The sequence below is a fragment of the Buceros rhinoceros genome, unplaced genomic scaffold, assembly GCF_000710305.1.
Source record: "Buceros rhinoceros silvestris isolate BGI_N320 unplaced genomic scaffold, ASM71030v1 scaffold19266, whole genome shotgun sequence".
Lineage (NCBI taxonomy): Eukaryota > Metazoa > Chordata > Aves > Bucerotiformes > Bucerotidae > Buceros > Buceros rhinoceros.
Window position 1 is genome coordinate 1 of NW_010417130.1, and position 9,311 is coordinate 9,311.

The 9,311-nt window shown below is 40.7% G+C and overlaps 1 protein-coding gene across 1 annotated transcript in view; it reads right to left on the reverse strand.

The window, feature by feature from the left end:
* Positions 1-130: 130 nt before the first annotated feature.
* TTC37 (tetratricopeptide repeat domain 37) overlaps positions 131-9,311 on the reverse strand; it is a gene marked incomplete at its 3' end in the record, with an annotated part of 21,121 nt that continues 11,940 nt past the window's right edge. The window contains exons 11-20 of the mRNA XM_010138091.1: positions 8,756-8,842; positions 8,563-8,666; positions 8,328-8,454; positions 7,014-7,193; positions 6,101-6,225; positions 5,401-5,654; positions 2,408-2,510; positions 1,476-1,652; positions 379-523; positions 131-209 (exon numbers count right to left, since the gene is read on the reverse strand). Of these exons, the coding sequence (XP_010136393.1) occupies positions 131-209; positions 379-523; positions 1,476-1,652; positions 2,408-2,510; positions 5,401-5,654; positions 6,101-6,225; positions 7,014-7,193; positions 8,328-8,454; positions 8,563-8,666; positions 8,756-8,842 (1,381 nt within the window). The remainder of the gene's footprint in view (positions 210-378; positions 524-1,475; positions 1,653-2,407; positions 2,511-5,400; positions 5,655-6,100; positions 6,226-7,013; positions 7,194-8,327; positions 8,455-8,562; positions 8,667-8,755; positions 8,843-9,311) is intronic.

Genomic DNA, 9,311 nt, shown 5'->3' on the forward strand with positions numbered 1-9,311 from the left:
GAGAGGAGGGAGGGAGGGGAAAGGAAAGAAAGAAGGTGAGTTAGATGTAACTGAATTTCATAAACACCATTAGTCAAGTTGCCTTCTATTTTAGAATATTATGGAGCTAGAGGTTTCGATGAAGACTTACCACTACAGGAAGCGACTACTCCAAGTGCATTCCAATAAAGATGATTTTTGCTGTCAAGTCTCACAGCTTTCTTGATACACTGGAAGAAATTCAAACATGGATTAAAATCTTTCAAGGAGCAAAAATTAAGACTTTAAGAGCTTACTTATTCAGAAACATAGATTTTATTGAAGACAGAAAGAGTAATGAAGACAAGCACCAACACCGATTTAAGTTTTGAAGAATGTAACAGAAGAAACAGGCAGTACCTGTAAAGACTTCTCCAGCAGTTCACTGGTCTCATTCGTGTCAGTTCCCACTGCTGTGAGGTGCTCTGCTTGTCGATAATAACTTATTCCAAGATCACACCATATGCTAGGCAAAGGCATCAATTTTAAAGCTCTGCCGTAACACCTACAGAAATATGAATCACAGAAGCATCATTCTACCCTCTCTACACGAAGAGCAGAAAGCTGAAAAAACATTCAAAAGCGTGCTTAAAAACCTAAACCAAGCAAACACACATGAAAACAAACAGAACCAGACAAGAATGGAAAGCAAACAACAACTAAGGATTTTCATTCAGTTATCTTCACAGAACTTGGCCCGGTCCAAAGGCAGCCTGCAGTGCCCAGCACCTGTGAAGCCCCAGATGCGCATTACATCAAAGCTGTGTCAGTTGCAACAGGCATGACTGTACTGAAAAAAAACATCAGTCATTTTACAGTTAATTAGACTGCCTCTAGGAGGTATCTGACTTCACTTATTGTGGTATGGATTTACTAAGCAGCTGCATTTCCTCCCTTACACACCCAATTGCACAGAACTCAGAGGGAGTCACGGAAGAGGCCAAAGAAATGCTACAAGTGTCTTCTACTGTCATGAGCATCCAGGGCCAGAAACAAGGAATTCCTTATGATGTACTCTAGACCCCATACCTAGGGCAAGAACGGATGACATTTTTATAACAAATAAGTAGAGACAAAAAGATTGAAGCATTATCTTGGACTTTGGTAGTCCTGGGAGAATTAAATAGCAACTACTGTGACCACTCCGTTTAAAGAGATGTGATTTGTTGAATGACAGGCAGTATGTAGCCATCCTCTGGAGACAGAAACAAGGAGAGGAGCACGTGCTTAATAAAGTGTTGACAGCCACTACAGCAGTCCAATAAACATATGAAATGAGCAGTGCATTTGGAGGGAGCATGAGAACCTTTTACCACCTTGATAATCTTTGCTCAACATGCAGGTGTCAACAGATCATCTAGAAGTGAAATTGTCTAGAATACTTTAGACATGAAGAATTGAAGACTTGAGACTAGAAGACTTGGACATATAAGCTCTTGATAATGAAAAATTATTACCTTCCTCCCAGACTGAGCAGCTCAGTTTTCTTCAGCACCTGTTTGTCTGTATTTTTACCCAGAAGGTACCCTAGAACTTGAACATTCACGTTGTTTGGTGAAATAACATGCACACTAGTACAGGTATCTCCAAGCAGCTTCCAGAGGCAAGATACATCAGGACGCTGCTTTGCTGCCCTGTAATCAATGACATAGAAAACCCGCACAACACCCGTTCAGACACTTCAATACCATTTTCTGAAAGAAAGTTCACAACTTTGAAGAGTAGCAAGAGTAGCAAATGTAATTAATCAACGAGCCATTTGGTTGGGGTTTTTTTAATTCAGTTTTCCTCCTATTCAAGCTATAGGTCTAAAAGGTCAAAACTAACAAAAAAAAAAAAAGAGAAACTAAAAAATGCCAATGTATCCCAACTTTGTTGGGACCAAGAGCCAGTTCTGAAAATTGGCCGTTACCAGGTGACTACACCAGTCTTGCATTTCAGAACACTGCTAAGTTATATCACAAGACAGGACTCACTTGCAGGAACGTGACAGACCTTCTCCTGTAACTGCAGCTATCCCCTGAGGACACTAAAGCATTCTGTATGAATGCAGAATGAAAAGATCAAGGGAGGCAAGGAACTATTTCCTCTCATCCACCTTATATACAAGAGGACTGCTGGAGAGAACTACCTCTCATTTCACACCTGTGCTACAATCAAATGACTCTGTATCTTTAAACAGAAAATCCCCCTGTAATTACCATTCATTTAAGCAGCCTAAACGCAGAATGTATTATTCAAACCATTTTCAATAAGCACATTCTTACTTCTAGATTAGAAGCCTGGTCCATTTGATTTATTTTAACTGAAAATCCTCAAATACTTAACTGTTCTGCCTGTCAACCCTCGATCCCAGTGGAAATTAAGTAACTGAATATTTAGTACTAACCTTGTGAGAAATTCAAGAGCCTGCTCTATGTAACCCACAGCCTTCCTGTCAAAAAAGTTATCCAGGGCTGCTCTTGCCAGCATAAGGTAGCACTCACCAAGTCCTGAAAATAAGAGAAAATATCTTCTATGAAAAGAGATGCTTTTATGATACGCTTGGTGAAGGAGGTGGGGTGGGAGAGTAGAAGCCTGCTCAGTGTTCTGCTTAAGATTTATACCCTGCACAGGATACACCAAAATCAAAAGACTCACAGTGCTCACAACCAAGACTTTGCTTTTAACCTATCCTGTCAAGTGTGAACCATAGAAAAATTTGGATATTAAAATAAACCTAATTAATTACAAAAAATACAGCATTTAAGCTTTGGGTTTGTTCTATCATACTAAGTAAAGCCCTAATGAGAAATCTGGTCTGCACTGGTGCATCTTCGACAAATACATCAGTTTTCAGCTCACACACATCAAAAAACATGGACAAAAGACAAACAGAAGAATGAATTTCCTTTAGACAAAAAAAGGAAGTTTTCTTCAAAGAAGACTTGCAAGCAACATTACTTAATCCTGTTCATGTAAAGGTTTACTTCATGTAGTGTATTGATCTGGCTGGGATGGAGTTAACTTTCCCCACAGCAAACCACAGCGGTGGTTTGTGCATTGGTAGCTAAGAGGATGTTGACAATACACCCATGTTTTGGCTGCTGCTGAGCACTGCTCCACAGCACCACAGTGTCTCTCCAACATTCCCCCTTCTCACAGTGGGCTGGGGGTGGGCAAGACCTTTGGAGGGGACACAACTGTGACAGCTGACCCAAGCTGACCAAAGGGGTATTCCAGAACATCAGATCTGCTCAGAAACAAAAGCTAAGAGAAGGGAGGAGGAGGAGGAGGGCATTTGTTATTATGGCATTTCTCTTCCAGGACAACCCCTACTGTACTGAAGCCCTATGTCCTGCGGAGTGGCTGGACATCATCTGCTGATGGGAAGTAGAGAATAAATCTTCTGGTTTGCTTTGCTTTATTAAACTGTGTTTATCTCGACCCACGTGCTTTTTCCGTCTTATTTTCTCTCCCACCCCAGTCCTGCTGAGGAGGAGAGTCATAGAGCAGTTTGGTGAGCACATGGCAGCCAGCCAGGGTCAACCCACCACATACATAAATAAATCCAACTGGTACAAAGGAACTGCATCTAATACCACAATTTCTAGCATTTTGGAACCAACAAGACAATTGTTTGGTTTATACTGCTGCTGGCACCAGCAATAAGTCACTGCCAATGAGCACCATTCATTCTCAGTGTCATTTTCACAGTTCTGAAGCTATCCTCCTCATGCTATCGTACCCTGTACACCCATCTACTAATCACAGCGGTCATGTTTTGCAAGCACCTTTATCTCTCCTCCACTAGGTATTTGTCTTGATCACACAATAGTCCCAATATCATGAGCTTCTCAGTCCTTAAGATGCTCTGTAATCTAGAAACAAAACTGATTTTATTCCCCAAAGTTATACATCAAAAGATACACTGGAGCAGCGGCAGAATAAACATACCATTTAGTAACTCAAAAATAAAATACATTGAAAAGATCTATTCGAGTAACATCAATATAGTGATTCTCTCACCTGCTGGGACGCTTCCAACAACTCGATTCAGACCATCACAACAGAACCAAAAGAACACTGGCATATGTTTTCAGAGAGTTTTAAGAAGGCCCACAAAAGACAGCACACCAGAATAAACATTAAAGAGTCTCTAAGAAGTCGGACTGTTTCAAGACTACAAGTGGGATCTGGAGCTAACAAATCAGAGATTAGGATGAGAGAGATTATGAGAGAATAATTAAGAAATTTAAGAATAGAGACAACTGCAGGGGGGAGGACCTTAATGCCACGTGCTTATACCTTCTCTAAGCATTTTATTCCAGGGACTGCTGTCAACTGTCACCTACAGACAGCCATAAAGCCAAATACATATGTACATTTCTATACAATACCTCTGCAAACTGCTCCTGCAGTCAGCCTTCTTGCCTGACAACTAGTACAGCTCCGTATCCACAATGCTCTCCAACTCCCATCATGGAGCTTTGCCTGTGTCACTTCAGCCTGGCAAACTCCAAGCAGCAAAGTCACACAGGAGGAGATAGAGGGACAACCACCCTGTCCCCTTTCAGATGAAAAACTTACTGTTGCAATAGTAACTCAAGTCTTCTGACTTTTACAAGAATCAGCTTACATTCACAGCAAAATAGAAAGGCCTTACACACAATGAAAGAACACTGTGTACTTTAAAAATTCACACCAGTACCAAGCAGCATCTATTTCAGTTGGATGTATTGGGTGAAAATGACTGAACGTGAACCGAACAGTTATTCATTGGCTATCAAAACTTTATAAACTCCCAATATTATATATCTTGAGAATCACAGTTCTGTCACGAGAAAGGAGTGCCACGTCTCTGCTCCCAGCTATCTGCTGAAGACCTACTGTCACCTCTAACACTTGCAAGACCTCTCGGGATACTTTACTGCTATTTTTCATCACTTGAAGAAGCTCAGAGGGGTCTGAATCACCAGGGCTAACACAGAAGGAACACATGGTCAATTTAGCATAGCCAATCTCTCTGAAATGACAGCCTGACTCCATCAGCTCCTGAGCCAGCCTTTGAACGCCCAGGTGAAACTGCAGCACCATTAGCTGGCTTCCTCTATCCTCAATTCTTCTATCCACTTGCCTGGGTAGCTACATGGAAAAAATTACCTTTCATACTGACTTGAAAGAAAAATAATCACTCCCATGCATCATGATTTAACACCTTTTCAGGTATTTGCAGGCTACTGCACACTAGCTTTAATGGAAGGATAGCAGTGCTCTACACACCCAAAATCCAACCCTGTCCTTTCATGCAGGCAGACCTCAATACACCAAGAACCTCTCCACTGAAGCTCTACAGCATGCAGAGGGAGAAAAAGTTAACAGTTCTAAACTCAGACACATTACCTTTCAGTGCAGGCACATATTCTTCTGTCGTCTTTAAGATCTCATGATAGGTAGCTATAGCATTTTCGTATTTGCCTAGAATCTGCTCAACTGCTGCAGCTTTGTAAACACTGTACACAAGCTCTGGGTTCAGCTCAGTGGCTCTCCTGAAGGATTTTAGAGCTGTTGCATAGCTACCTCGACTCAAGTAAGCCTCTCCTAGAGACTCCCAGCAGTTGGGATCCTTTGGATCAGCCCTGAGAGCTGCCTGCAAACTGAAGATACCGAGATGTCAATTTATTTAAATAAAAGGTGGTAAGAGTTAACATAAATCAGTTGTTTGCTGAGAGTATATAATGCAAGGAAACAAATGGACAGTTAGACAGAACTTTTAAACACAGCATAGCATTTTCATCTTCAGAGCACATTACACAAGTTAAGACATTGTCCCTCACCTTGGCTCATTATTCAGAGCTCTATCGAGCTTGTCTGTGACCAGCCTGTCACCAGGCTCCTTAGTACTGAACACTGCTCTACTGAAAAGACTGCTTTGTGCTAACTCTGGAACTGAAAATAGGCACAGCTTGCTCAGAGCCATTTCCCATCATTTAGTACAAGTCATCCTATACTCAGATAACTTATTCTCAAAACTTGCTGAGATCAAAGACTGATTTATTGGGATTTATAGAAAATGATGAAAAACAACCATTAGTTCTCTTACTCAGCCACTGCTTGTGACGGCTGACCGGTTCCCAGGTAGTAAATTCCACGATGAAGCCAGGCCCACTTTGCTGTACCACTAACTGCTTTTTCAGTTACCTCATTCAGGATTGACAGAGCAGTGTCCTAACAAAGCACCAAAAATGCCACATTAGTAAACACATATACGTGTAAAGAACAAAAGTTCCTGTTAAAGGAGAATACTCCTAATCCAGCAAACCATTAAACTGTCTGTTAATTACTGTAATGAAGGAATCTTACAGGGGCTCTTTACAGCTGGCAGGCTGAGTGGCAGATTAGAGGAGGAAATAACCAAATCTAAAGACACAATTATTTCTTACGTATCTGTCTTTGAAAATAGTCACCAGCTTCCTGCAGTTTTGTAGAGACTATTTTTTTTTAAGTTTATTTTTTAAAACTAGAGAAGGATACAAGTATTTGCAGCAAATCTGATACTTAGACTGACTTTGCAGATGTTCAAGTGAAGTCTATCAATGCATGGGTTACATTTGTTCTGTAATATCACAGAAATACTTTTAAACGTTCTGATGATTTTGTATGCTTTTCCTAAAAGCAGCAACATGAAGGATGGAGAAAAGAAGTGGCACAAGTTAAATACGAAAAGAAAAACAACTTTCTTTTCATGTTCCCTATTAAAAAAATGCTTGATCTAAATCACATATATGACAAATACGTTACGCTTAATTCTCCTACCCTTCTCCCCAGGTAAGATATAATTTGGAACTGAAGCATGAAATTGAAGCAGTTCCAACAACGAAAGCTGTATGCAATGACAGACCGTCTGCTTTCAGATCTTACTCTCAAAGACAGAGGAAACCTGAAGTGACTCCTCAAAGCACAGCATTATCAGAAAAACAAAGCAGCAGTAATCCAAAGCCCTGAATATACAGTACCGTGTCTCCAAGTTCCATGCTCAAGTCTACAGCTGCTGTTCCAGATTCTTCATCAGTTCCATCGAGTTCAAAAGCCTTTTTATAGCAACCACGAGCTCTACTTTTGTCTTCAGCCACATCTCTGTAGTAGTTACCTAAGTAACGAAAGGCACTTCCCAAGTAGCTGTCCAGTTTCGCAGCCTGTGAGGAAACATGACCACCGGGTAGGACAGCATTTTGAAGGGTTATACTGATGTGTAACACCCAGTGATAACTCTTGTTCAGACTTTGCTTATTCACTTATTTAAGCTCCTTCTGTGACACATCTGAGTAGTCTAACTGAGCTTTAAATATCTGGAATCTGCCACAAACCTCATAACACAAACTGTTTTGTATATAAAGTACTGAGTTGTGCAATTCCTTACCATAGCCCATGGTTTCCATATTCTACTCTGTTTCAGCCGTTAGGCTCATACTCTTACCACATTATACCACAATTAACTCCAGCCTTTTCTGAAGGTCAAGCTCTTTTTTAGATACAGTTGGCAGCTTGTTAATACTCAAGAAACCCACTGCCCTTGAGTAGCAGAAAACAGCTTTGACAATAATCAAAAAACCCGCAAAGTTACATAAAACGGTTTAGAATCGAAAGTATTGTTCACTTCAACTACATTCTCTGGAATACTCTGCTGTTATTGAAGCACAAGCAGCAGGCCGTGATTTGAGTTGCCAACACCTATCACACAGTTACGCGGTGACTTCACAGCATCTAGAATCTTATCTTGTATACTTCCACATTCCCAATAAAGATGTCACACCGGATTCATGCTGTCACCTACGTTCAGAGAAAAATCCACAACCACCGAACCCCAATCAGGAAAAGTATATGAATTGTAGGGTTTTGCAGACTTACTTCCTTGGACAGGCACTGAAACTAACACTATTCTCATCTTTTATACTTCTTCAGTTTTTTCCTAATTTGAATTTTTACCTCCCCACTTCAAAATGTCTTCAAAGACCTACAGCTGGTCATCTAGAGGTCTCGACTTTACAGCCCTCAGGGCAAGGAGATTGAGAGAACCACCACTACGTTTGGCTAAATCAAAGGCCTCAAGCATTAGGTGAAAAGACAAAAAAGCAGGGAAAATCCAGGTTACTGCAGAGCTCCCTGCAATGCCTGTTTGCACAGCTGAACTCGGACTACACGCTTTGGAGGCTTGTAACTGGTAACAAGCAGAATATCTGAGTCTGTCATTCCAGGCAGTTTATTTTCCATATCTGGTTTCTGATAGAGGAAAACACAAATTCTACATGAATAGTTAAAGCAACACTTACCTTCAAGAACTGAGTGAGTGATTTTCCTTTGTCTCTTTTTGTCTCATCACTCATGAACCAGTATGTGAGCCCCAGGTACTGATGATACTCTGCAATTTCAGCCTTTCGTTCAACAGCATTTAGAAAACTAAATGAAAGGAACAGAGGTCAGATCGATCGAATTCTCAAAAGCTGCAAAACACTGTATATTATTCTTCCCCACATTTCCCTCTTTAGAGGAAAGAAAAAAAAATACCTTCTTTCAGCCTGTTCATATTTCTTTTGGGAATAATGGATTAAACCCTCTAGAGCATGGGACTCAGCCAGATCAGGGTGGGACAACAGAAGTTCTTGTGAAATCTGCAAAAGGATGTCATTCTTCCCTAGTTATTTCCTCTAAGAAACCAAGAATTCTACTCAGCAGACAGGAATGACAATATAGCACTAACCTTTGAAGCTTCATGCATTAAACCTTTGTTCAGATAAGCCCGACCTCTGATAGCTAAAACCACTGGATCGCTGCTTGCATCCACAATCTAGCAAACAAAATAATAAGACATGACCAAGTTATTCCCTCCCCAGATCAAAAAAAAATCAAAGGTGTCAATAGCAGGCAGACAGCATGAAGGTAAAGACAAGAAAGCATTTAGACAGAATACCCTCGTGAAGACAGAATAATTTTCATTGAGAACAGGTGGAAGATTGTAGAGAGAAGGACATAGTACAGAAGTCTAAACAGCAAACAATGAAACTGGGAGACAAAAAAGAGAGGAAGCAACCTCTGCTTAAAGCTGAACCATTCTACCTTAAAGAGCGTGCTCTTGTTCACGACACGTGAGGGAATGACATGGGGAGTAGGATTATAACAATAATTCGAATTAAGATGAAAAACAGTCATACAACTAGCAAAAACCCAGTGGAGCAAGACCAGACCAGGTCAAAATTGACAGCTTCTAAAAACAGACTTGTGAGTGACAAAGCCGAAAAATCAGAGAAAGAAAGAGT